General features: G+C 42.2%; 1 protein-coding gene across 6 annotated transcripts in view; it reads left to right on the top strand.

The window, feature by feature from the left end:
* Nucleotides 1-19,770, top strand: part of Dab2 (DAB adaptor protein 2) — a 54,655-nt gene extending 34,885 nt beyond the window's left edge. For 2 of the 6 annotated variants that reach the window (XM_057789650.1, XM_057789649.1), the window contains exons 6-15: nt 424-504; nt 900-926; nt 1,177-1,230; nt 1,633-1,695; nt 6,695-7,348; nt 8,329-8,482; nt 13,803-14,432; nt 14,923-15,032; nt 15,800-15,867; nt 17,827-19,770. In XM_057789650.1, coding sequence (XP_057645633.1) covers nt 424-504; nt 900-926; nt 1,177-1,230; nt 1,633-1,695; nt 6,695-7,348; nt 8,329-8,482; nt 13,803-14,432; nt 14,923-15,032; nt 15,800-15,862 — 1,836 coding nt within the window. In that variant the 3' untranslated portion in view covers nt 15,863-15,867; nt 17,827-19,770. The remainder of the gene's footprint in view (nt 1-423; nt 505-899; nt 927-1,176; nt 1,231-1,632; nt 1,696-6,694; nt 7,349-8,328; nt 8,483-13,802; nt 14,433-14,922; nt 15,033-15,799; nt 15,868-17,826) is intronic. The other 4 variants (XM_057789652.1, XM_057789651.1, XM_057789653.1 and 1 more) reach the window with 3 other exon arrangements.
* The last annotated feature ends 7,635 nt before the right edge of the window (nt 19,771-27,405 follow it).

Below are 27,405 nucleotides of genomic sequence, written 5' to 3'. Positions count from 1 at the left end.
TTTATTTTTAACCAATGACCTTCCTCCATCATCAGACAATGACTTATGCCTAAAGAATCTATTTAAAATGTCACTGATACTCACATGTGTGGCAAAGAAATTGTGATAGACTTTCTAATAATGCTACTAATAAATTTAGAATAATATTGAATTATTCCCAGAAACCTTGAAGAAACTCAGACTGTCGTGGTTCCTCTTGTTTTGTCTTGAGAAAAAAATTCTATTGTGATAAATATATTCTTAACGGTGGTGAAACATTTCTTAACCTTGTATCCTTTAGTTATCTGAGGGTGGTGATCCTCTATAATCCAGAAGATAATTATAAGGAATCTCAATAGGAAATAGAAAGTATTAATGGTAACTGAGTGTGGTCAAAGAATAAAGATGAGAACAAAACGCTGTTAACCCTTTCTGTTGCTTCAGGCTGAACCTTTAGTCGTTGATCTTAAAGACCTTTTTCAAGTTATCTACAATGTAAAGAAAAAGGAAGAAGAAAAGAAAAAGGCAAGTTCTGTTTGATAGAAGTTCTGCTGGATCAATACTATACTCAGGGTCTATTTAGTGTCATATTCATAAGCCCTGTCTGAAGAGATGGACTTCTTTCCTTTTAAGTATAGACCTGTCTGTCGTTCTTAGCAGGGCAATTGTGGGATATCATGTTTAGGAACATCTGTTCTCAGCCTCTGGGTCCCTGTAACATTCACATTAGTTAAAGGACTTGACAGAGCAACCTAGCTTAAATCTGGAAATCTCGTATCTATGTGAAGGGGGAAAGGGAACATATAGCAAAATATACAAGACTTCCCCTCCCCCTTTAACTATGAATCTGGCAGTATTTGCTCCTTTATTAACTCTCATCCCAAATCCCAAGCTCAGTAAATCTTTGTCTTTCTTTTTAGGTCGAAGAAGCCAGCAAAGTGGAAGAGGTAGAGCTGCCTCTTTACTTCTCTTGTGTTGTGTGTGATGTGTGGAAGCCATGCTGGCTCCATGCAAGAGCATTCTCCCCTCCTGACTTGATCCTCTGGGCCAGTGACCACTCTTCTCATGGAAGCTCAGTAGCTAAAGTTATTGGAGAACAAGCTATAACAGCTTCGTGAAATAGTCAGGCGTGGAAATGAATGTTATGGGGTGACTTCATCAGTTCAAATCCTTTTAATAATTGCTTGTTATTTTCAGAATGGGAGTGAGGCCCTAATGACCCTTGATGATCAAGCTAACAAACTGAAGCTGGTATGTTTGGGATGTTTTGTGATCCTTTGAACATGGGTTTCTACCTCCTGCAAATGTTGCTAATACTGGACCTATATTGAATCCATAGTAAAATTCAATTAGGACAAATATTTTCCTATGCATTCAAGTAATATCTACGTTAGTCTACCACATAGTCTTTTGAGTAGATCAGCAGACTCTAATATAGTTCTTCTTTAAGGTGTTGGCCAGAGTGATTGATGAGCTTGGAAACAAGCCTTCACTTTCTGACATATGGAACTTAATATCAAATCTGTGTGAAATCGATCGCAATCCAGTTGTTACAACTATTTCCCATAGTTTAGGACACAAACAGCTACAATGATAGACAAAGTCATTGTTTTGAGTAGACACATCTGAATCTAATCCAAATACTTTTTTAAGGGTGTTGACCAGATGGATTTGTTTGGGGACATGTCTACACCTCCAGACCTAAATAGTCCAACAGTAAGTGTTTTGCTTTTAAATTTGCAATGTAATTGAAATAACATCTATAATCCCAAATTTACAATTAACTAGAAAGATTGAGCATTTCATGGCAACTTGGAATGTCTTGACTTTTCCTCATGAAATAGAAGTGGCTACTAGAAAGATCATTTGATTCTTAAGTCACCATAAGAAGCTACCACTACTAATTCAGATATATTAATATAACATAGAGGTTAAATCTGTGCTACTCAACCATTGTGCTTCTTCTTGGTAATAATTTGGGATCAGAAGGAAAGACTAAATTATAATTCTTGGCATAAGTCTACTTGAAAGAAGTATATGTGTTAAATGATAAATCCTAAATTGTTTAAGTTTTATTATTTCTTTTTCTTTTCTTTTTTTGCAATTTATCCAGCATGAGTTTGACATGAAATCAGAGTTAAACAAGGAGCCAGGCATGGTGGCTCATGCCTTTAATCCAGGTACTTAGGAGGCAAAGTCAGGCAGATCTCTGTGAAGTTGAGGCCAGTCTGGTCTACAAAGCAAGTTCCAGGACAGTCAGGGCTGCACAGAGAAACCTTGTCTTGAAAAACAATAAACAAACAAACAAAAGAGTTAAACAAGGTTCATCTTATGATTAACAAAAGTCTTTTCATTTAGAAAATTGTGAGTTTTTATAGAGCATTACCATAGAGCAAGTCTTCTCAATATTAATGAATCTGTGTCAGTCATGTGAGCATATAGCAATATTTTCCTTTATTGATATGAAAATGTTGATCCACCAAAAAAAAAACCTCATTTATGCTCAGATTGAAGGTCATATTCTTCAGATCTTCTATAAAACAGGCTTCACACAGAAGTAGTCATGTCATTCTGAATCAACGTTTGTTATTTATATCCTAGTTTCCTGAGCACCTGCTATTGGCAAAGCATAGTGGCAAAAAAGACACACATTAAGTGTTACCATCAACCATTCTGTCTAGCAGGGACAGTGTTGAGACTAGTGACAAAGCCAAGGGAATGATGCTCACCAAACATGCAGGCTCAGATAATGTTTCTTTTTATTTATTTATTATGTATTCAGTGTTCTGCCTGTGTGTATCCCTGCAAGACAGAAGAGGGCACCAGATCTTGTTATAGATGGTTGTGAGCCACCAGGTGGTTGCTGGGAACTGAAGTCAGGACCTCTTAACCTCTGAGCCATTTCCCCAGCTCCCATTGCCCCGCCCCATAATGTTTCTAAGGAAGGGAGTTAATAACTTGAACACCAAGGATAAGAAGGCAATGGCTAGGCAAACAGTAAATTATTGCATGTAGAATAATGGAGGAAATGTTTGCATAAGACTCTTTTCAAATCAGGAAATTATCAAGTAAGTTTTTATGATGTGCAGAAGATCTCAGGAACTGAAGTGAATCAGAGAGAAACTGAGAAGGATTCTCACTTCCCAGAGTACTACAGAGAAGCCCAGCATGTACACCCTCACTGCATAAACCCACAAGTCCACTGAAGGATGGACTGTGTACACTAGTCTCTGTACCCATGAGTGAGAATCACACTGCGCAGCATCATAAAGTCCTTGCAGAACCTACAATAGAGGAGATAGAACTCCTGGGTAGTCTTTCAGAGTGAGTCTTTCCCCTCTTGCTTGTCCATGGAACTTTCATTTTTATAATCCTTCTTAGTGTTTTCAGGGCAAGATTTTTGACATCTTAGGTTAGCTAAAGCTGGAAGGACCATCCTAGTTCTGGACTCTTTTGGATCTCTCAACAGTCTTGGCAATTCTTTATTAGTAGATAAAAGAAATCAATATCTGTACAATCATCTTTCAAAGTGACACACCGAAATGGGCCCTCCAAGAGAGTGGAAAGCTCTTGAGACACAAGTGGAATTGCAGAAGAAGCAAGAAGGCACTTACTGTTTAATTGACTTTTGTGGACTTCTGAAGCGTTCCGTCGTACCAAATGAGAAACAAAATGGATGATCCTTATTCCTATACTAGAGTTCTCACAAACTAAAAATGTTTTATTTGTAGAAATTCAAGCTTTAGTTTAAAAAATAAGTTAAGATGATAAATTTAATTAAAGTAGATACTATCTGGTAAGTTTTTTTAAAAAAAAATGGTTAATAGGGCTAATTATATGTTGGCTAGACATTGCCAATATATTCTGTTGCATTGAATCCATATGCAGAGGTCACAAAATAGATGTTTCTCCGACTTATAAAACTAGCATGCTTCAGAGGTTTTCAACTCTTACAACTGCTCTGGAAAATGTAAAGTATAGAAAAATATATAAATTAGGCTCTCTCAGTTATCCCTAGTGGCTATGGCTCCTACCAAACTGATGAACAAAACTTTTATGCACTTCAAATAATATGCTGACATCTCTTAGAACTTAAATTTTTTTGCAAAATTTCTGGAACACTATGTTTCACGGTGCTTTAGAAATAAAGAGAAAGGGGGGAGAAGGAGAGGGAAGACAGTACAGAGACCCAGAGACAAGAAAAAAGTGAAGGAGGAAGAGTAGGAAGTATGATCTTTTAGTTTTAAAAACCTGACCACTTGAAAGACTACAGAAAATGATCCACCATCATAGAGGTTAAACCTGGCATAAGAGGATTAAATTTGGGTACGAAGTTTAAATAATATGTGTATGTATACACATTTATACCCCCAGAAATGGCATGGGGTAGACGCAGGTAAAACTGAAATAGAAATATTAATAAGAAAAGTATAAAGAAAACTCTGAAGTAGAGCTGGTCACTGAAGGGTATAGAGCAATAGACAGTAGCTAGGGCAAATCAAGTGGGGTTCTGCCATGCAGCATTCCGAAAGTGGCTCTAAAGACACTGGTTTTAATGCACGTATAGAGTGGCAGGAAGCCAACAGCGGGGTTGAGGCCTCAGCTAGTAACCATCTCTGGGAGGCTAGGTACCCAGAGAAGAGCTGTAGATCTGTGTCCCAAGGTTGCCATCTCCGCACCCCCTTGCTGAAGCGGCTTGAGCCACTTCCAGGCCTGTCTGAGGTGCTCAGGTGGTAGCCCAGCGGAGTGTTGACAGTCTCCAAAGCACTCCGGAAGCTCTGACTGTGGGAATAGACGAGCCTTCCCTCCATCCAGTTAGTCTTTTACTTAGACTCTTATGCTTGGATTGACAACAGCCCTGACCTGAGGAGAGCCTTATACATTTTGCTCGTAGGGTGACTCTTCAGAAGTCTAAAACTGTGGCTCCTGTTTGGTGTCCTAAGACCTTGTTCTGAAGTGTCTGGAAAAGAGAACTCTACCAGCTGGGAACACCCAACCATGCTAACCTAGAGGTGGCTTTTAGAAAACAAATAAATACTGAAATCAAGCTTCCGGAATGCATCTTATCCCACCTTTTGATTGCTTAAAGATCCACTCATTAAGAAGCCTTCCAATTCATTTGTTTGATTAAAAGCTTTTCAATTTAAGCTCTTTCTTGTGATGAATTCTTCTAGGTATAAAAAGACAACCAGGCTTTAAAAAAAAAAAAAAAACAAAAAACAAAAAAGCAAAACCTGATTTCATATTTTCCAGTAGAGAAAGTAAAAAGAAAAAAATACAGCTTGAAAACCTGATTTTGTGGTCTCTTCTATGGTCACAAAAGAGAAACAGGACTTTTTTCTTTTCTTGAAAAGACAGAGACTTTTGAATGCTTTTTATCCTTATTAGTTGAAGAAGTTCAGATTTCTTTTGAATCGTTCTTGTCCCAGTGATGAAAATGGTACTCTACCCAGGTTACCACTAGATATCTACTTTAGCTTCCTTCCAGCTGGACAATGTGTATTGTTTCTAGTCTATGGCCGGCATAGTTAAGTATTTAATGGATCAAAATCAGACAAAAGTCTTTTCCAGTGTTTTAAATCGCAATTACTTATGAATTAGAATAAAAACATGTCAAATTGATTAAATTGGTAGCTTTGATGCTAACAATTTTCATAAAACAAATGAAGAAAACTGGATAGTTAACATCTATATTTTTCTAATGCAATAGAGAAAGAGGAGAATTAGCAGAATTGTGCGTTTTGCATGGTTTGATGATTGTGTCCTAAACCCTCATTAAACCCTTTCAGTTATTAGCTAACTGACTTCAATACTAAATAGGCGAGATCACTCCCACAATAGAGGAAATCGGGTAATATATTGAAAATATGTACATCGACATGAGGTTAGTGTGTGTGTAATTGATTAGATGTGCACAGTATTTTGCGTGTCACACAAAAGGTGTGTCCAAGAAGGGATGAGGATGGCAAAGTTGAGAGGTCCAACTTGACCATTACCATTAGTAAGATCTTAGTTCTTTCAGACTCACAGACCGAGATAAAAATGGAGTATCTCGTTTTTCTCCCTCAATTAACTTTCTTGTCACAGCCATAACCATGAAATCTGGAGCCGTGGAGTATAACTTAGTGGTGGTAGAATGCCTGAGATACTCAAAACCCTGGTTTAATTCCCAACACCATACATGCATGCACGTGCATGTACACACACACACAAACACACGGTACACATATGAATATTAACCAAGAATTTGCTCATTTAGAGAGGGAATGTTAGAGACTTCTGGAAAAAAAGGACTATGAACTGCGTGTTTCACAGGTAGCAAGCTGGACTAGGTATTTGAAATCAGTTCATAGGTTCAAACAGTATATTCAGATAAGCATTTAGAGTGAGTCCCAATTAATTCAAAGACGTCAGTTAAACCAACGCAGATAATGAACCTAGCCCATTTGAATGTATGGACTAAGGAGAGGATGAATTTAACAAGATTTCACTAAAGGAAGGGCAGACCCCATGGGGAACTTACAGCTCACAAGCCCAGTGAGGAACTAATTCCCAGCGAGTAAACACTCTGGGGTTCATGGGAGATGGTAATAGTCCCAAATTCTAATAGGAACCCCGGTAATCCTTGTCATTTTGATGTAGTTTTCTCATTTGAAGTTATAACATGGACTAACACTGTCTCTCTCTCTCTCTTTTTTTCCCCCAAATGTGCTAGGAAAGCAAAGATATCCTGTTAGTGGATCTAAACTCTGAACTCGACACCAATCAGAACTCTTTAAGAGAAAATCCATTCTTAACCAATGGCGTCACCTCCTGTTCTCTCCCTCGACCAAAACCTCAGGCATCCTTCTTGCCTGAAAATGCCTTTTCTGCCAATCTCAACTTCTTTCCCACCCCTAATCCTGATCCTTTCCGTGATGATCCTTTTGCACAGCCAGACCAATCGGCACCCGCTTCGTTTGATTCTCTCACATCTCCAGATCAGAAGAAAGCGAACCTGAGTAGCTTGTCTACTCCGCTGAGTAAAGGGCCCCTGAACGGTGATACCGATTACTTTGGTCAGCAATTTGACCAGATCTCTAACCGGACTGGCAAACAGGAAGCTCAGGCAGGCCCGTGGCCCTATCCAAGTTCGCAAACCCAGCAAGCAGTGAGAACTCCAAATGGGGTATCTGACAGAGACCAGAATGGCTTCCATATCAAACCTTCCCCGAACCCTTTTGTGGGAAGCCCTCCCAAAGGACTCTCAGTACCGAATGGCGTAAAGCAGGACTTGGAAAGCTCTGTCCAGTCCTCCGCGCATGACTCCATAGCAATTATCCCACCTCCACAAAGTACCAAACCGGGAAGAGGCAGAAGGACTGCTAAGGTGAATTGTCTTTTCCGCATCCCCATTAGCAGAGTGCATGCTCGATACCAAAGGGTGGTGTGACGCGAGCTCTCTTCCCCGCTGCTCTTTTAGTTTCCCTGTGTGGCTGTGAAGTAGAAGGTGGGATGAGACACACCGACCCTCCAAGAATATGCCCCTTTCTAGTCAACATTCTTCCTCCGCTTCCTGGCAGTGTTTGTCACATCTGCTTTCCGTTTGCATGTCTTGTCACTTAATACTAAACTAAACACAAGTTGTTTTTTGTTTTCCATTGTTAATGCTGCTATGCTTCTGTGCCTCTGGTAAGTTTGATTGTCACGTTCTGGGACGGGAGGGGGAGAGGTCTTGTGATTCCCTTGGTCCTGCCCCCACACTAACACACCCGGCACACCCATAGTCTCGGATGTCCATGGTGGCGGTATATACAAGTCTCCAGTCTGTCTCCTCTTTTAAATGTAAATGTTGATTTAATAACCCATTGACTTAGAAGCTCACACAATCACTATTACCAGCTCCGTTCAAAAGCGACTCCAAGTGCAGTATCTGTAAGCGATTCCTCAAAGCTCTCATAGGAGGTGCAGACGTACCTAATGCTGAAGGTAGTCACATCTCTATGGAAACTGATTTAGATCTAATGGAATGATAGAAAATTATTTAGGATACTTACACTGCCCTTCCTTTCCCAGCTGCAAATTTTCGCCAACAAGGAGACCAGACTAACATGAAAGGATAAAATAAGAAAAATAGATTTGATTTTGCAAGTCGAGGTGGTATTATCCATTAATCTGCTCACTACAGCCGTCTTATTCCCACCCCTACACACCTCACCTTTGCTCTTTTATTTGCTAGTAGCCGTAATCATTTGCCAGTAATAAAAGATTTTCCTTCATGCGGAGGTTAGTTTTGGGGTAAAGAGTAGGAGACAGATGTGTCTGCCTCTGGCCTGAGTAACTCTTCTCCCTCCTTCCCCTCCTTGTCAGTCTTCAGCAAATGACTTGCTTGCCTCAGACATCTTTGCCTCAGAACCTCCAGGCCAGACGTCACCCACAGGACCACCTGCGGCCCCTCAAACCAACCCTTTGGATCTCTTCAAAACAAGCGCTCCTGCCCCGATGGGGCCCCTTGCAGGTCTAGGTATGTTCCCAGGGTTGGAATCAGACATGGCTCTGCTACTATCACCCACAGTGATGATGCACAGGAGGAAGGCACTTCCTGTGCTGGTGGCATCATAGGGGAGGCCTCCAGCAACGCCCCCCTCACTTTAACCCCTGCACAGATCACATGCCGTGACATTCCTGCCTGGTAACTGGAATTCAGCTCTCTGCGCTGCCATGGGACAAGAAGTCCATTTTCAGTATTGCATGACCCTGAACAGCTGGCAGTGGCTTTCGGGAGACAGTTGTAAGGGATTCTGAAGTCAGACTGGCTTCAATGGTGAAAAGGAGATGAACTGAGGGAGCCTTGTGTGCTGTCTGCGCAGCAGAAGCAGGGGCGTGCATGCTTTCCATACCATTTGCCGTGATAGGTGGAAGTCTGTCTCCTCTCGAGGCTCAGCTCCTCTTATGTGCCCCAGAGCGGGTGTTGGTTAAGCAAGAAGCAAGGCTAAATTATAAAGTCAAATTCTGGGCTCAGCTCTGCCCCTAGCTCTAAGTAGGCAGGGAATGGGCACGGATTCTGATCTGTTTTTGAAGACTTACCCCTTAGCAATTCATAATGAGTAATTTTTCTAGAAGTGCATCTAAGTAGATCTAGGAGAAAAGTAAAGCTAGAAAGAGCATAGATGGAGTTTTCTTAGACAGCAGGGTATGCTGGGGGTTAAAATCTGTTTCTGACTTTTTGGCTCCCCTGAGTTTTTGCTGCAGGATGACGGTAGAAGCAAGCACATTGACTGAGGGCTGGTCCTGTTACTCTGCCTGCACAGCCTCTGGTTCTTTTCAGGCTTCATAGCTCAGTTTCAGGACCCCCAGCAACAGTCTGTGCCATCCTGCCGGGGGTTCCCTTTGCTTGCTTCTTGTCACCTGTGCAAACTCAAGGAGAATCTGCCTTGGGAGGTGGGGGACCAAGGATCAAGGAGGACTCTCTGACCCGTTGGTAAGATCTGAACGGAGATCATGGCTTTCCCTACCCTCTACAGAATCAGTCACCAAGATCCCTTTTCCTCCTTTATTTCCCGTCTTCTCTCCTTTGCTGTTTTCCTCAAAGAGAATTTCTGTCTCCCACAATAAGTCTGTCTAAACATGTCTGGAACAGGGCTGAGAAGGCAGCTGTCACCAATGCTGAGTGGTTGAAATCCAGGTGAAGGTGGGAAGTCAGTGAGTTCCAGGCTTCTGCTTGATGTTAGAGCACCCAGAGACACTCGGAATACGCTGTGCCCTTCAGAAGCTGCCTTTTCTGGCATTGCTCTTTTCCCTATGCCCACAGTGAAGCAGCTGGTGTCTTTTCCTTCATAGAAAGGCAGAGAACTTGCATTCAGGGTCTGTGACTAGATCACATCCCAGAGCTCTGGAGTTTCCTATCAATGCCTAGAAGAATTCTAGCAGCCAATATTTAACAAGTCAGCCTGAAGATACAGCTGGACCCTATAACTGTTAATTTATTCAGACGAAGTGAAGCCTTTTGGCGATATGCCCCTGTTGAGGCCTTGGGGTCTACAACGGCAGAATACTGATGATTCTTCCAAGTTTGGACGTGGAACTCAAACTGAGCCCCACAGTGTAGCCCCTGTCCATTGGCAGTGATCCTCAGCCAAAGCCTGGAAGGTAGTAGGTCTGGCTTCCGCTGGACCCAGCTGGGGGACTGCCTCCTCTTGAGATCTGGGGGGCGGGGAGAAGGCACTACAGGAAACTGAGCCCTCGGCTTTGACTTGAACCCTGTGTTTTGATCTAGATTCAGAAGGTAATAAAATTAATGCTTTATGCCTGCACTCTCTTTTTCCTCAGTCCTTGCCCCTACTTTCTCCAGCTGGGCCCATAAATGTTTTAGAAACATAATGGGCGGAGTCTGGGAGATGGGAATGAAGGCTGGCACAAAAGCAGACTTACCAAGCACTTCCTAGCAAATGAAATATTTTTCCTCTTTTACAAATGGCACTCCCATTGATACTATCTATGACTAGAGTTCAGAGTTTTTCAAGGAAAGACAAGTAATTCAGGATGAAGGATGGTAAATGGGGGCTTCCTTTCATATCTTTATTTTTGCACTTCGCAATGTTTGAAACGATTAATAAAATGACCCTTCCATTCACAATATTAATGTGTTTTGAAACATTGTCAATTACTTTGTTTAAACTAAACCCACTTTTTAAAAAGACAAACAGCTATGCTTTTATGCTTTTATTAATCTTGAGAAGTAATTCAAACATAATCAAAATTAAAAACTTTTACCTACAAATAAATTATATTACTCTAAGATCTTACAGATCAAAGTCTTGCAATGCATCTGCACAAACATAAATTTAACTTTCACAACAACTATGTGAGTTAAGTGTTTCTTCTCTTTTTTTCTTGATTTTTATTGAGCTCTACATTTTTCTCTGCTCACCTCTCCCCCTCCCCTTCAACCCTCTCCCAAGGTCCCCATGCTCCTAATTTACTCAGGAGATCTTGTCTTTTTCTACTTCCCATGTAGATTAGATCTATATATGCCTCTCTTAAGATCCTTATTGTTGTCTAAGTTCTCTGGGATTGTGATTTGTGGGCTGGTTTCTTTACTTTATATTTAAAAACCACTTATGAGGGAGTATATGTAATAATTGTCTTTCTGTGTCTGGGTTACCTCACTCAAAATGATGTTTTCTATCTCCATCCATTTGCCTACAAAATTCAAGATGTTATTTTTTTCTGCTGTGTAGTACTCCATTGTGTAAATGTACCACATTTTTCTTATCCATTCTTCGATCGAGGGGCATTTAGGTTATTTCCAGGTTCTGGCTATAACAAACAAGGCTGCTATGAACATAGTTGAGCACATATCCTTGTGACACAAGTGAGCATCCTTTGGGTTTATACCCAAAAGTGGTATTACTGGGTCTTGAGGAAGGTTGTTTCCTAATTTTCTGAGAAATCGCCACACTGACATCTAAAGGGGCTGTACTAGCTTGCACTCCCACCAACAATGCAGGAGTGTTCCCTTTCCCCCACAACCTCTCTAGCATAAGTTGTCATCAGTGTTTTTGATCTTGGCCATTCTTACAAGGTGTAAGATGGAATCTGAGTTCTTTTGATTTGAATTTCTCTGATGACTAAGGATGTTGAGCATTTCCTTAAGTGTATTTCAGCCATTTTAGATTCCTCCGTTGAGAGTTCTCTGTTTTGGTGTGTACTCCATTTTTTTAAATTGATCTTTTGATGACCAGATTTTTGAGTTCTTTATATATTTTGGATATCAGCCCTCTGTCTGAAGTGAGGTTGGTGAAGATCTTTTCCCATTCTGTGTGCTGTTGTTTTGTCTGGTTTCCCATGTCTTTTCTTTTACAAAAGCTTTTCAGTTTCAGGAGGTCCCATTTATTAATTTTTTTCTCTCAGTGTCTGTGCTGCTGGGTTATATTTAGGAAGTGGTCTCCTATGCCAATGCATTCAAGTACACTTTCCCACTTTCTCTTCAATGAGGTTCAGTGTGGCTGGCTTAATGTTGAGGTCTTTGATTCATTTGGACTTGAGTTTTATGTGCGGTGATAGATATGGATCAATTTTCATTCTTCTACATGTTGATATCCAGTTATGCCAACACCATTTGGTAAATATACTTTCTTTTTTCCATTTGGTATTTTTTACTTCTTTGTCAAAAATCAGGTGTTCGAAGGTGTGTGGATTAATATCCAGGTCTTTGATTCGCTAAACCCACTTTTAAGGCTTAAAAAGAGAAGTTATGTCACAGTTTCTGTGAATGTGTCCCATAATGCAAATAAGTCCTGACCCCCATGTGTCTGTGAAGCTAGTATGTGAATTAGCTTCCCATTGCACAAGTAATTGTTTCTTGTGCCTTGCTGTGAAGAGGCCAAAATGGGAGAATAATGTGCTGGGGTCAGGGCCAAGGTACCTGAGTTTATCCCTATGGGCATGGACTGTGAGCTTCCCATGTTTCATTATATATGTTCTTGATTCCGTTCCCTCAATGAGAAATGCTGATCCAGTAAGGTAGCCATTCTATGGGAGTGGAGCAGGTGTGCTCCTGACCAGATGCCAGCATTCATGATAATGAACGGATCAAAAAAGAGGACCCTATAACAGCCCCTAACCCCATTTCAAAATTCTTCTCACTCTGGGGAAAAAAAAAAAACCCAACAGCAATAAATCTTTTCTATCCCAAGTTTGAAGCCTTTTCTTGGTTGGATAGTGAGAGAATGTTGTGCTCTGACCCTCAGAACAGGTAGCACCATCCATGACTGAGGGTGAGGCTGGACTGGAGTTAGCGGGTGGTTACTGCAGAGAGAATGAATGACCTGTGTTAGAATAGGATGCAGGGCATGGATCCACCTACGGAACAGAGGCTGGAGAGGCCTGGGTTCTCGTGAGGCAACTGCATTCTGAAGAACATGACAGGGAGGCAGGCCCTGGAGATAGTATTCTGACAGGAGACCACAGTCATCCACAAAGGGGCTGCTTCTCCTATCTTCCAACTACTCTGCTCTAACTTCGTTTAGCAAGTGACACATGGCAGTAAGCATTTTTATTGGAAGAAGCCATCCCGGGATAATAGTCTTTCTTCCATTTTTATGTGTAAAGTCTAAACTATGTGGATCTCGGCTATGTTTTATCTTCCCTTTATGGAGCTGTGTCAAGTCTGACAGCATTAAAAAGGAGGGACCCTTTAAAATAGGAGAGATGCTTTTGGAGAACTTGTGTCCATCCATGATAACTGGCTCCCATAAGTCCTCAGCAGGAGCCAGCTGTTAAATGCAAAAACTAAATAGTGACTCCACAGTGAATTGTCTTAATTAACTACTTGATCATCACTGATTTGCTTGTTTGTCCACTTGACAAATCAGTTCTTACTGTCCGCAAGTTCTGTTCAGGGTGTTGGAGGTTCATCGATGCATTTTTGGTAAGCATCCATTTATTCATGAGTAGGAACTTACAGGATGTATTACTCTTCTAACGAGGGAAGAAGTGTGGTCGAAAGAACAAGCCACAAGCATTCGAATTCCAGCTAAACGGTGCGAACGAGTTAACCGTCAGAGTGATTTAATCTCTTGAAGCCATTATTTCTGAGTCAGATTCACAACTTCACAGAGTAGTTTGCCTTGGGAGTGGTCTACAGATACAGCCAGAAAGTCATGCTTCTTAAAAATCAAGAATTCTTGTCAAAGGGACAAAGACAGCCAAAGTATGTTATACGGATGTTTGAAAAGTCACAATTAAATTCATGATTTCATACAATTAGTACATCATTATAAAAATAAAGTAATTCTCTTCAAGCTTGCCTCTTGATAACATCTCTCTCCCTCTTCCTTCAGGTGGTGTTCCAGTAACACCCCCTCAAGCAGGACCTTGGGCACCTGTCGTCTTCAGTCCTTCTACAGCTGTGGTCCCCGGAGCCATAATAAGCGGCCAGCCTTCAGGTTTCGGTCAGCCGATCGTTTTCGGTACAACCCCAGCGGTTCAAGTTTGGAACCAGCCTTCGTCGTTTGCGGCCCCAGCTTCCCCTCCGGCCCCCGCAGTCTGGTGTTCGGCTGCGCCCGTGGCACCGCCCAATGCTTGGTCATCCACAAGCTCCCTGGGGAATCCTTTCCAGAGTAACACCTTTTCACCTCCTGCCATGCCCATTCAGCCCTCGCCTGCGCTGCCCTCTGTTCTGGCCACGCCTCCTCAGCCACCTCCCAGAAATGGCCCGCTAAAGGACATCCCCAGTGACGCTTTCACTGGCTTAGACCCACTCGGGGACAAAGAAGTCAAGGAAGTGAAGGAAATGTTTAAGGACTTCCAGCTGCGGCAGCCACCTGTCGTACCCTCAAGGAAGGGGGAGACACCTGCCACAGGGACTTCAAGTGCCTTCTCCAGCTATTTCAACAATAAAGTTGGCATCCCTCAGGAGCATGTAGACCATGACGACTTTGATGCCAATCAGCTGTTGAGCAAGATTAACGGTAAGTTTGCTCACTTATCTGCCGACTAATGTTTCAGCTGCCTTAAAGTCGCATGGGAAACTCAGAGGACCCTTCTATTTTCATCAGTAGTCAGCCTCCTGCTTGCTCTGGTGTTCGGGCCTCTGGTGGTAATTTAACCTCCTTTTACCTCCGCCAATCCCAACGACTGGCCCAATGCTGCCCCCCAGTGACCGTTGTTGAAAGGGCTTCCGAGAGCTATAGAAATGGCATTTGGAGAGCTGAATGGTAATTATATATATATAGCCCACATTCATGGCCAACAAGCAAGGGACTTCTGAGAGTCCTCCACTTTAGATAAAGTATAAATGTAGCTCTCTGTTCTGATAGATGAATAGAGTCCTGGTATGCGTGGTGATTTTTTTCTTTCACCGGTGTAAAGATTTAAGTTTCAAAGGTAAGCCAGTCAGGGAACACGTGTTGTGTGGGAGCAAAACTTGTCTACTAACTGCTTGGGTCCCTTGCCTTCCAGAACCACCAAAGCCAGTTCCCAGACAGGGTCTCCTCTCGGGTACCAAGTCTGCTGACAATTCACTTGAGAACCCCTTCTCCAAAGGATGCTTAAGTTCATCACAGCCCTCCGTAAGTACCGAATGCTAGAAGAGCGTGCCACATACCCCTGCAGCTTCCTGAATCTACCTGTCCCATGCAACAACTCTTTGCTGGGAACGCCTATTTGCCTATGAGGTGTTCTTAGGAAACTTCACAGTGTGAACATCCAGTCAAGCTGGAGTGAGATTTGTCTTCCACAGGCTTTCCCATCTCCTGAACTTGAGGAATAACACTATCAGAAACCTCCCCTTGGATTTCACTGAACTGGTCTTGTGAAAACATGGGAGAAGCGGACTCAAAATAGTCTCTTAAAGACCTTTAAAGATTAATTTTTTTTTAATCTCCCATCAATAGTTCTATACCTTTTCCAAGCGATTCTTCCAAGTAGAGGGAAGCAAATGCAGAGTCTCCACAGCTTTGACTTTGAACAAACAATATGTACTATCATCTTCAAGCAAGTAAGACAAAGGTCTCTGTAGACACGTACAATGTCTGATTGGCTTATGGCCCAAGTCAGTAGTTCTCAACCTATGGATTGCGAACTTTGGGGGTTGACTGGCCTTTTCACAGGAGCTATATATCAGACATTTATATTATGATTCATAACAGTAGCAACATTTCATTTATGAAGTAGAAATGAAATAATTTTATGGTTGGCATTCACCACTGCATCAAAGGGTCACAGCATTCGAAAGGCTGAGAACCGCTGTGTTAAGTGTTGCTTAAATGAAACAGGTTTAATCACATGTTTTTTCTTAAGATTGTAATAGCGTTTGTTGTATTGTTTTATCTCTTAGGTGGCTTCTCAGCCCGCATCTTCTGATGCCCGCAGGAGCCCTTTTGGAAATCCTTTCGCCTAGCTTCTGTAAGTGGATGAACCTACTTAGCATTTTCTTGCAGTAGGGTGAATGGGGAGAAACTGTGATACAGAGGGTAAAGGATGAGGTTTTGTTTTTAGAATTGGAAAGAGGCTACGTATGTGTAATTTGGGAGTAATAGGTATGAAAATCAATACTCTGATAATTTAATAATAATAAGGCTGAGCATGTAGGAAATTAATTCTTACAAAGAGTAGTCAAGCTTGGAGATAAAATCTTCTGTCCTGTGTTTTTGATAGTTCAGGTCTATATGGAAATAAATTCAATAGAACATTGCCTCAAACTCTCTTTTTATCAGAGAATGACCTTGTTCTGAATCTCCTGCTTCCACTTCCTAAGTGCTGGGGTTAAAAGCACGTACCACTACATCAAATTTTATGTAGTTCTGGAGATCAAAACTGGGCTCCGTGAATCTGGGGTTAAAAGCACGTACCACTACATCAAATTTTATGTAGTTCTGGAGATCAAAACTGGGCTCCGTGAATGAAGCTCCTTCCAGCTACATTCCCAGACTTACTTTAAAAAAAAAATTCCTGTTGGCCAGGCGGTGGTGGCACACGCCTTTAATCCCAGCACTCGGGAGGCAGAGGGAGGTGAGTTTGAGGCCAGCCTGGTCTACAAGACCTAGTTCCAGGACAGGCTCCAAAGCTACACAGAAACCCTGTCTTGAAAAACCAAAAAAAAAAAAAAAAAAAAAAAAAAGAAAGAAAAAGAAAAAAAAATCATGTTGAAGGCAAAGCATCCTCATAACAATTTGGCTTTTCTATAAAATGTCCAGGTTTAAAGGACTTTCTGAAACCAATGACAGTACAACTTCTTTCATCTCTTTCCTCAAGAATAATCTCAGACTGGTCCCTGAGCTGTGATGTGTTCCTCTGACCCCAGTGACAGCTGTCAATGTTGTCTTCAGAAGCAGTAGAAGTGCAAACTAAGTGAGAGACTTGACCATCCTGACTCTAGTGGACTTATTCTAGGAAAGCTGAAGGCTCTGCCAGGGCTCCCTGTGATCTGTTCTTCTCACCAATAAACGACACCAGTTGTGTTCTGATCTCATGACACCAAAGAGAAGGGAAAAATTAAGCTAAGTCACATGACATTAGACAAGGCACAGCCAGAAGGGTAGAACAATAAACATGAATGAAATGAATCCAAGCCCGTTTTATTTCAATATTTCCTCAACCAATCAAGGCTAAACTCTTTCTTCAGTTATCTGTAATAGATAACTTCCTCACATCTAATAATAATAATATTTGTTTCTCATTATCTATGGAGAATGCATTGTGAAGTTCCCTGAGGATTTCTGAAACCATGAATTACAACTTAGTACCAACCTGTTTTTTTTCATTATACATAAATGACTAAAATGTCATTGGTAAGTTAGGCACAGATTGGGTGATGTATCATTTACTTGCCCTGTTGCTGCAACAAAATACCTAGCAAAAGCAACCTAAGAAAGGAAGGGCTCATGGCTGATGTCCATCAAGACGAGAAAGTCATGGCATAAGGTCAGCTTGTCTCATTGCATCATCAGTCAGTAAGCAGAAGCTCATGGATACTGGTACTCAGTTTGCCCCTCCTTCTTACTTAGCCTAAAATCCCATTGCATATTTAGGATGGGTCTTCCCAATTCAGTTGCTCCGGTCCAGGTAAATCCTTGCAGGTATAGATGGTTTGGTATAGGGCCTCCCTCATTAGTTCTGACTGGTCTTGGCTTTGCTATATGATTTTGGCTAGCTTTGAAATCTGGTGCCTCCTTCCCCAGCCTTCTGAGTGCTGAAGTCATCAGCACACACTATCACACCTAGTGGATGGATGGTACTTGTCTATTCTATCTTGCCATCAGCTCTGGGACGTCCTATCCCTAACATTTAAAAATGATGGTGTCATCTGTAATACACTGTTATTCAACCCCAATATCCTAACCATTCTTCTCCATGTTTCTCTAGGACATTGTCAAGCTGACTACCCAGAGGGACAAAAGACCGGCTTTAGCCAAGGACAAGAGCTGAGAGCCAGACACGTGCGGACCTCTGTCCTTGTTCCTTCCACCTTTGACATATTATCTGTTGCCTTACTTGTCTTTGCCTCTTGTAAAATGCCTTATACTTTCTGTCTAGGCTGAAGCTAAACCGAAACTATGGTTTTACATAAATTAAGCTCCTAAACTCTCTATACTATAAATGAAGTAGCTTCCCTGCCAAATTCTTGTCCTTTGTGCCCTGCGACCCTCTCAGAATACTCCCCCTTCTACCCTCCACTTGGGAGGTGCGGCCACCTTAACCCTTCATTTGGCGCTCCCCTGAGGAAATGCCCAAATCCTCATAGCTCCAAGTCATTTGGTGTTCCTGGTGGGCAGAATAACTTAAACATTCTGTTACTAGGACAGCAAGATACCTTGCTTCCCATCCCTACTCAGAAAGGTTTTTTTGGGTAAAATGAAAGCAAGACTTCTCAATCACAAACGAGGACCTGTTCAAGATGACCATTTTGTCATTATCAGACAAAATCATGCCCTCAGAGGTGCTTATCATCGATTTGAAACGGAGAAAATTCTAACACCAAACATCAGGCATTATTCAAGGTGAATAAAACAGTTTCTCCCTGGGGCCTCACATTGTTTTCATTCCAGACATTTTGCAGCTGTTTGACCCTGCTGACCTTATGGCCTGAATTTTCCTTGATGATCCTAATTTCATATCATGTGATTTTTCTTTCTCAATAAAAATGATTATTGTGGCAATTACTTTTTAAAAAGTATAATTTCTTTTTATTCTGATGATGTCTCCCAGGACCTAGGAGATCCCATTGTTAATCTCCTGCTGGTTATTTTAAAAGAGAAAAATGTATTGTTTATCTCTCCCTGTCTTTGTCTCCCATCCGCCTTTGGGTCCATTTTGCTCCTGGGTTTGTATAAACAAGACCCAGGAACAGATTTTCCATAGGTCAAAAGGCGTTGAACGGCTCATCGATTTGGAACACACACACTCGCCTTCAGTCCTTGTTAGCCCAATGCCTAGACTTTAGAAGGTACACCATCCTCATCCTCCATATGGAATAGGGCATCATTCTCTTAAACTTCCAGAGAGCAATTTAACACAGGAAAGAAACTGGACTCCTCAGCAATGAAGGACTATATTCTGAAAGCTAAATGTGACTGTACCCAACACACTGGGTCCTTACTGGAGGTTGTTCTATGCCTTTATCAGGTAACTGCAAACTTTCTTGAAACGACAGTAATATAGTTAACTAAGACAATAATTGAAGAGAGGAGAGAGGGTGATGAATGAATATTTGAGGTTATCATTGAAAATCTGCCTGCAATATTTTCTGCATAACCTTGGAAACCTATGCAATGCGTTTTCATTTTCAGTCCTTTTGTTATACAGTACTGAAGGGCTTTTTCCTGCCAAACTCTTTAGTTTTCTTTAGTTTATGTTGAGGTTTTTTTTTTGTTTTTGTTTTTTTTTAATTCTTGACCTTTAATGCTCAGGTCTTATGGGTGTTGATATAATCTTACCTTTTGGTAGAAGAAAATGACTGCTCAGGATTCAAGCAAGAAGCTGGTCTTGTGAGCCTCTGTTGATTAGCCTCAAGTAAACCAAGCTGAAGAAGTCCTCTGGGTTTCTGTTTAATGCTAATCGTTACTTATCTACCACATATGGGTTTTTTTCTGTCTAACTTCCTATTCAGTTATTATAAACAGAGACTTGAAATCATACTTTAAAATTCCAAATACATAAAGATGTGCTAACCTGGAGGTAACTATTTCTAGATGGCCGAATTTTTGAAAATGATGATCAGCCACACAACTGTTTTGTATGTACCTGTCTTCTTGTGCACTTTTCTGTATGCAAATAAAGCTATGAATTTACTCATTCAATAAACTGGAATCACAAAAATCTCATGTCGCTGTTAGCTCCTTCTAATATTTGACCCCTGATTTAGATCGACTGTCATCAAGGTATAAATCTCACCAGCTAGAAGGTGGAAAGCTGCTGGTTATGCATGTTTCGGGTTTTCACAGTGATGAGAGTGTAAATCCATGATGTAGAAACACAAGCAAATGATCCAGTCTCTTTCAATGTCTTATTCCCGCTCACATCCAAGTGCATCTCCTTTCTGTGGATTTAATGGAGTCGGTGTTGCTACAGATCACGTGGTATTCACTGGACAGTGTCGGTCCATTCCTTTTGTCCTTTGCCTCTCTGTTACTTGGTCATGTTTGACCCCACCAAAACACGTGTGTTGGAGTTTGTCTGGGTGGGTGCTAGCCATGTAGAAGACCGGCGGTGTCAGGCTGGCAGGCCAGTGCTCAGTTGAGGACACTCAGTCATGGTGCCCTGGTTCAAGTTCAGGGATCTCATTTCAACAAAGACCTGGAACAAATCCTAAAGTGGGTTCTGGGAAATACAAAAGACTGGGTTTTGAACCTAAGAACTCTAAGAATAGGATTCTAGGGAGGAACCATTTTGTAGTGCACACGTTCTATTATGGGATGTTTGGATCGTCTGCCTTCTTTCCCCCTTTTACGGAAAACAGTTGGTGACTGTTCTGACAACCGTGAGGTGGAATGTGGAGACACACGAGGCTGAGATGAGCCCAGATGAGGGTGAGCTGATAGCGGGCCAGTCCAGACACCCGAATACTAACACACACCACAGGTCATCTGGTTTATCTGGGGTTCTGCTGTGTGTTTAATGATCTGAACACACTCTCTTTGGTGTGCCTCCATGTGTAAGCACACGCTGAGGTTAAACATTGCTCGTGTATGAGGAGACATTCAGGTAGTGCGGTAAGAACCGCTGCTGGAAAAAGGGGGATTACTGAAGTAGCCCTGAAAATGAGAATAAATCTATTCCATACACGCTTTAGTAGAAATGGCATTCAGATCTATCCCAAATGTGATATTTTCTCGTAATCCTAGAGCTTCATTTAAGCACTAAATGTGCCTAAGAAAAGATTGGGTGTTAACAGCCAGGACACCCTATGATTTCTTACACACACACACACACACACACACAAACCCACAAAAGGAGAAGGTACTGATTTTTATTACAATAACCACTCATTGGGGAAGTGCTATGCTCATCATGAAAAATAATTCCACTCAGCTGATACATAATCCAATGAGTTAAATCTGTAGCCATTATAGCTCCTATGAAGCTGACATCCAGGTTTTAAAATGACTGAAGTTGCTCTAGAGGGTAGGGAGATTTTCTAATAGGCATTTTGTGGCAAAACCGTTGTAGGAGGCATCTTTTCCCACCGTGTCGGACTCCTGCATCAAATCAGGCAGCATTGCTACATCTTCCTGTGCTGAAAGCTAGGCAGGAAAGAACAGGACGCTGGAACTCAGAAATGTGGTTCTCTTTGGGACTCCCTGCTGAGTGACGACTCTGACCCAGATGCCTGGATTAGATTCAAAACAAAGTCTTTTTTACTGAAAGGTGGGAGTTGCCCAAAAGTTCCTGGTAAATATTTAAGCTATCACCATTTAAAGAGATTGCTCAACAACAAAATACCTGGTGCTTTCCGGGAAATGGCATGTTTTTAGCTAATTCTTTTTTGCTAAAAAATAACTAGAACTCCTGTTCTAAGTTTAGCAGACACACATGGCTATGAAGAAAGCTCCAGGTCTGTTAACATGTCCTCATTACAGTGATGCTGATGGATCAGGGCCAGCCGCTTGTCATCTCACCTCCTGAGTACCCCAGCCTGTTTGTCCTTGCTATACTGGAGTTACAAGCTGAATTACAAACTTGTACCTTCTATTGAAGTCATAGCAGTGCTGGGCTCTACAGAGACACAATGTGGGTTTTGCGGTAACCAAAGACAACTGCAATAGTTAAAAGGAAAAGCAAACTAAAAGTCAAAAAAAAAAAAATCCAATTCTAAAACCCTCATGACTGTGGTGCTGTTTGTATAGGTTTTATATCAGTACTTTCTTCAGTCACTGATATATACAATGGTTGACTTCAGCTATTATTTTAGTTTGATGTTGGTGGGTATTTTTGGTTTTTGTTTTTTGGGTTTTTTTTGGGGGGGGGGCTTTTTGAGACAGGGTTTCTCTGTAGCTTTGGAGCCTGTCCTCTTGTAGACAAGGCTGACCTCGAACTCAATGAGATCCACCTGCCTCTGCCTCCTGAGTGCTGGGATTAAAAGAGTGCACCACTACTACCTGGCCTGTTGATTTTTTTTTTTTTTACAGGGTTTCTCTGTGGTTTTGGAACCTGTCCTGGAACTAGCTCTTGTAGACCAAGCTGGTCTCGAACTCACAGAGATCCACCTGCCTCTGCCTCCCGAGTGCTGGGATTAAAGGCGTGTGCCACCACCGCCCGGCTACTGATTTTTTTTTTTTTTAAAAAAAAAAAAAAAAAAGAGGAATAGACTGGATGAGAGTAGAAGGCCTTTCTCCAAATCTGTGATGGAGCTATTGAGAATTAAACTCATTTGCATATGTAGATAAGTTGGCATGTTAAAAAGTTCCCATTTTCATCTCTGGTGGCCTTTACATTATTTTTGCTCCTCCAGTTTAACTCATTCTAACTGTCCCTTTCTCTAAGATACACACAGGGCACAAGTTTCACTTCAAAGTGTGTCAGAGGCTAATAGATGTCAGGATCCAGGAAGAGCTAAAGGCATCGTAAAAATAAAAACTACGTTATTCATAGAGTGTACACATTATATCATATACATCAGCTTTTAGGTTGTTATTATAATTTACTATTCCCATCATATCCCTATATTGTATAACCCGACGATAAAATCAAATAGCAATCTGGAATATCCTCCCGTTCAAACCAATCAACCAAGAACTCCTTTTGCCCTTTACCCCAATCTTCCAGAAAGAGGTGATTTTACAGTATTTAGTCACAACAGCTTACCAAATTTAAGACTCATGATCTAATCAACTAGCATCATCTCAGTAACATAAAAAAGCATCCTACGCTAACTTACTTCCTTAGGTCCACAGACATCCTGAGAGGGTCCACAAAGATGATTCAAGAGTCCGCTGTGCACTGTAACATAGCTGATAGATCTGGCATCATTAGCTAAGGCTCATGGGAAATGACCCTCTGACATGGATTCACTCACTGACTTAGCTACAAGCACGGTACCTATAAGAATCATCTTAGAGCCTGACAATTTCGGATGGCCTACATGTCGGGCAGGCACATGGTCTCCACAGTAAGCTCACAAGAGGGGTAAAATTAGTTCAGTTAGTTCTCAGGCTCTGACTGTAAAAAGGAGAAAGACCAGGAAATGGTGATGACATCCCTGTACTACTCTTTGTGGCACAGGTAAGATGGTCCCAAGATTGCTAGCTCTGTGACCTGTCATCCCCTCAGCCAGATGCCTGTTTTACCTCTGCATACGCCAATGCTTGAGATTTTCTCTTTTGTCTCTGGAGAATTCTGTCAGCCAGGTGTGGTGCTGTGTGCCTTTAATCCCAGTCCTCCAGAGGTAGAGGGAGGCAGATCTCAGTGAGCTGGAGATCAACCTGTCTATGGGGGCTACACAGAGAAACCCTGTCTTGAAAAATAAAAAATAAATTGTGTCAGAGAGCCATGCATAGTAGTGTGTGCCTGCAATCCCAGCCCTTGGGAAAGGGATGCAGATGAATCAGAAGTTCAAAGTCATCCTCAGCTGTAAAGTGAGAGGGTTTAGGTCAAATCTGTCTCAAACAAAACAAATGTGTTAGGAACAGCAGGGTATGGGCTCATGCCTATAATTCCAGAGCTTGGGTGGAGCCAAAATAACTGCAGGGAGTTCTAGGCCAGCCTGGGCTGCCCTGGCAGACCCTGCCCCAAACAAACAAAACAAAAGATAAGAATGGTGTCCTGCTCACATTTTCAAGTCACGAAACATGGCCCACAAAACTCCAAATTACATTCTCTCTTGCTCCTCAGATTGTGCATTCTCAGTCCCGACCCTCACTAGAATGATTTGAGAGGCCCTATTAGTTGAATCTGAGTAAGATAGGGAGTAGCAGACTTCCCCGTTTGCAACATCCCAGGTCATTCTCTTGTGCAACCCGCGTTCTCAGAGAGCTTGCCTGACCCACATTTTTCCGTTCTTCCAGAACCTCTCCCTCTCCACAACTCTGGGAAATGTGGAGATTCTCTTTTACGGCAGAGGAAAATTCTATTCTTTTAGCGTGTCCTTCCATTAAAACCAGGCCCAATCCTTTTAGGGGCTGTTGCTAAAGTCTTGTGGTGCTCACACTGCAGTTTCAGAAGAATCCATTACACATCTAAGAAAGAGACGTGTGAAATTTACAAAAAAGCTTTCATTTCCACACTTCACCTCGCTTGTGTGGGAGCCAGCCGCACATCAGGATTTCAGAAGGAGGGTTGGTGAGAGTGTCCCTTTTAGAGCCTTGTCTTTCACGATGTCATTCCTGTAGCTATTTTGAGTTTAGGCTTCTTAGAATAATCCACAGGCCTCTCCGGCAAATTATACCTCTCTCTTCAACTTTCCTTCCAGAGTCTCCCAAGGAAAGAACTGCTAGGATTTTGTTTGATTGATTACTTTTATTTTTACTGCTTCTAGTTTTTAACCTCTCTAGCCTTTTTTTTTTTTTTTTTTTTTTTTTTTTTTTTTTTTTTTTTTTTTTTTTTTTTTTTGGTTATTGCACAATGACACCTGTCAATAAGGGGAAAAATAGCAGTCAGGAATTACAATAAATGACTCTCCATTGGTTGGACTTTCACCTAGGCAGCACAAACGGTCATGTACAAATAAAACCCTGAACATATACCAGCAAGAATTGTTCCCTGTCCTCTGGTGGCAAAGCCATGCTTCACAAGACCCTAGAGCTGCCTAGGAGGAGCAGCATGTCTCCAGGGAGGGCCATCACCTTAGCGATGGCCATTTTCACCTTGGAGATCAGTGCACAGACCCCAGAATACACACTAAGGTGAGTTCACGACTTGACTGCTTATCTCTGGAATTCCACTGTGGAATCTGCTATCTCAGGGTCCAGTTCTTAAACAGCAAAGGAGGAAAAAAAGAAAGGTTAAATAGTGATATATAAAATGTTCAGGATTTAAATTTTCTGAGCAAGTGAGGAAAGCCAGGGTGTGTCTGCCAGTTTGCAATGGAAGCCTGCTGATGCCTCTGGGTCTTTGTTCTAGAAGGAGTTCAAATGTTAGGACTGAGATATTCTGTTTAAATATTTAGAATTAGGAAATAAAACCAGTTGTCACCAGTTTGTGAAGATCAGTGCTGACCAGGGTCTACTGTTTGAGAAGTTTACAATGAAGGAAGTTAATCTTTCCGTCCCTTATCTCAAAACCTAATACTTTTTAACTGTTGGCTAAGTCGGTTGTGGTGACCCATGCGGGTAGGATTTGCTAAAGGAAGCAGAGGCGCAGGAGGTCCACAAGGTAGTTCGAGGCCAGCCTGGGATACATTAACTGTTGGCTGTAAGGCCCTTTGACCCCCACATTAGGTAGAGGTTAATGATTTGTCTCCTGTGACATACCATATTTTGTGTCCTAGATGTTAGGGTCTACTTGCTCTACCCAAGAATTGCCGTGGTTCTAGAGCCAACAGCTATGGCTCCATCTCTGCCTCTTAGTTTCTTTCTATCTGATACTACTTGGGATTACAAAACCCGTAAGTTATGGTTTGCACGTGGTGTGAGGATGTCTTCAAACTGCATTACTGGAAGCTCAGTCACCTGAGTGGCATGAAAAAGGGCCAGTGGAGCCCTTAGGGAGTACAAGATAGTTAGGTCTCAGGACTGCACAGTCATGAACGGACGGACTATCTCTGAGGAATGGACCAAGGCTAGCAAAAGTGGCCCCTAACAGATCTGTCTGGCCAGGCCCTTCATCAAACCCTTGTTTCCTTACCTACACACGTGCTCCTTCTGAAGACAGGGACTTCCTTTCCTGCTCTTGGTGACCATGTTATATGATACAGCCACGAAACTCCTCTCCAGATGCCCGACCATGCTGTTTGTGGTTCGTGGCCCTCAGCTTGTGAGCCGAGTAAACCCCTCTCCCTTTGTACATCACCCATGACATGTACTGTGTGTCAGCAGCACAGAGTGTGACACCACATTACATACACCCAGGAAATGAGAGAACAGGACATTAAAAGCTTCCTGAATATTCTTGCACCTAGGACTGCTGGAGATTAAGACTACACGAGGCTCCCTTCCTTCCGTCTAGATGTCACAGGACAAGACACAAACCTGTGAGATCCAACGTGCCATGATCATCTCTGAAGGTAGAACAGAAACACCCCCAATGCCTACATCTGCCTAGACACGGTTCCCAGTTCCCATCGGTTTAACCAAAGTCTGTTTTGACTTTGCTAGCCCACTTCCCGCATCTTTGCCTGCCTTCTGTCTATGTGGGTTGCGTTCAGGATTGCATCTTCCAGGAGAACACTCAAGAAGGAGATGCTCAGATCCTCATGAGCCCTGGGACGAGTGCCGAGCCATCTCCTCTCCATTCCACCCACTTCCTCTGCCGATGTTAGCTAAGTGGTATCACTCTGCTCAGAAAACATTTTCATTTGGGGGGTATCTTAGCTCAGAAGGAATGTGTGCAAACACAGTCACTGAAAGCCACTTCGGCTTTCTTGTACTTAACCTGACCCTCTCTTGGGTTTTTTTCCCCCCTTTTAATTAAACAACTCAGATTTCTGGACTGTAGCTCAAAATTGAAAGGCTGTAGGAAGACTACAGTTACTTTGAAGTTCACACTCTAGGTCTGATCACACTCAGCTCTTCCAGGAAGGACCAGAGGGACTCCTGGCTGGCCCCAGATCCTGGCAATTGCACTCCCCAGTTCTGCTGAGCACCCTACCCTCATCCAACCATGCCCTTCAGCCTGTGCCAGAATGTCCCCATTCGGAAGACGCTATACTGTGCCCTTGGGTGGAGGTTGAGGTTAAGATGGAGGGTTCAGAGACGTGGGTAGCTACATGAGACCATTTACTTGAATATCGGCAGCAATATTTCTCATGCTTTCTAAGCATATGTACATATGCCTACAGCTCACATCAAGCCCCCTTTGTAGACCAGTTGTGCAGGTTGGAATGACTGACTCATATTCTCTGTTATTTTTCCCTGGTCCATAAGACACAGGTTGTGGTTAGTTCCTATGGCTGCCATAGCAAAGTCTGAAAACTAATTTTGTTTAAACAAGCCTTCTGTCTCCCAGGTTGGAGGTCTGAGATCAAGATGTTGAGAGAGACAAGATCCACCCCTCTGCCATCATTCTGGGCCTTTCCTGGCTTCTGGTGGTGGCCTGCCATCCTTGACTTTCTAATCCTGTCTCTGTCACCACAGGGCCATCTTTCTTCTGCATAGATTTTCCTGTTTTATTTCCCCTGACCACCTTCCTGCCATACTGGGGTTGAATCCCGGGGTTGATACTTGCTAGAAAGCACTCTACCACTGAACTATATATATGCCCAGTCCCCAAATCTGCCCCCTCTTCCCTCCACATATGCCACCCAAACAAAGCCTTTTCCCATAAGTTCTGGAGATCAAACTCTGACCTTAA

Source organism: Chionomys nivalis, chromosome 15, assembly GCF_950005125.1.
Source record: "Chionomys nivalis chromosome 15, mChiNiv1.1, whole genome shotgun sequence".
Taxonomy (NCBI): Eukaryota; Metazoa; Chordata; class Mammalia; order Rodentia; family Cricetidae; genus Chionomys; species Chionomys nivalis.
Note: the sequence above shows the minus strand (reverse complement) of the source record. Positions and strands in the feature narration are given on the sequence as shown.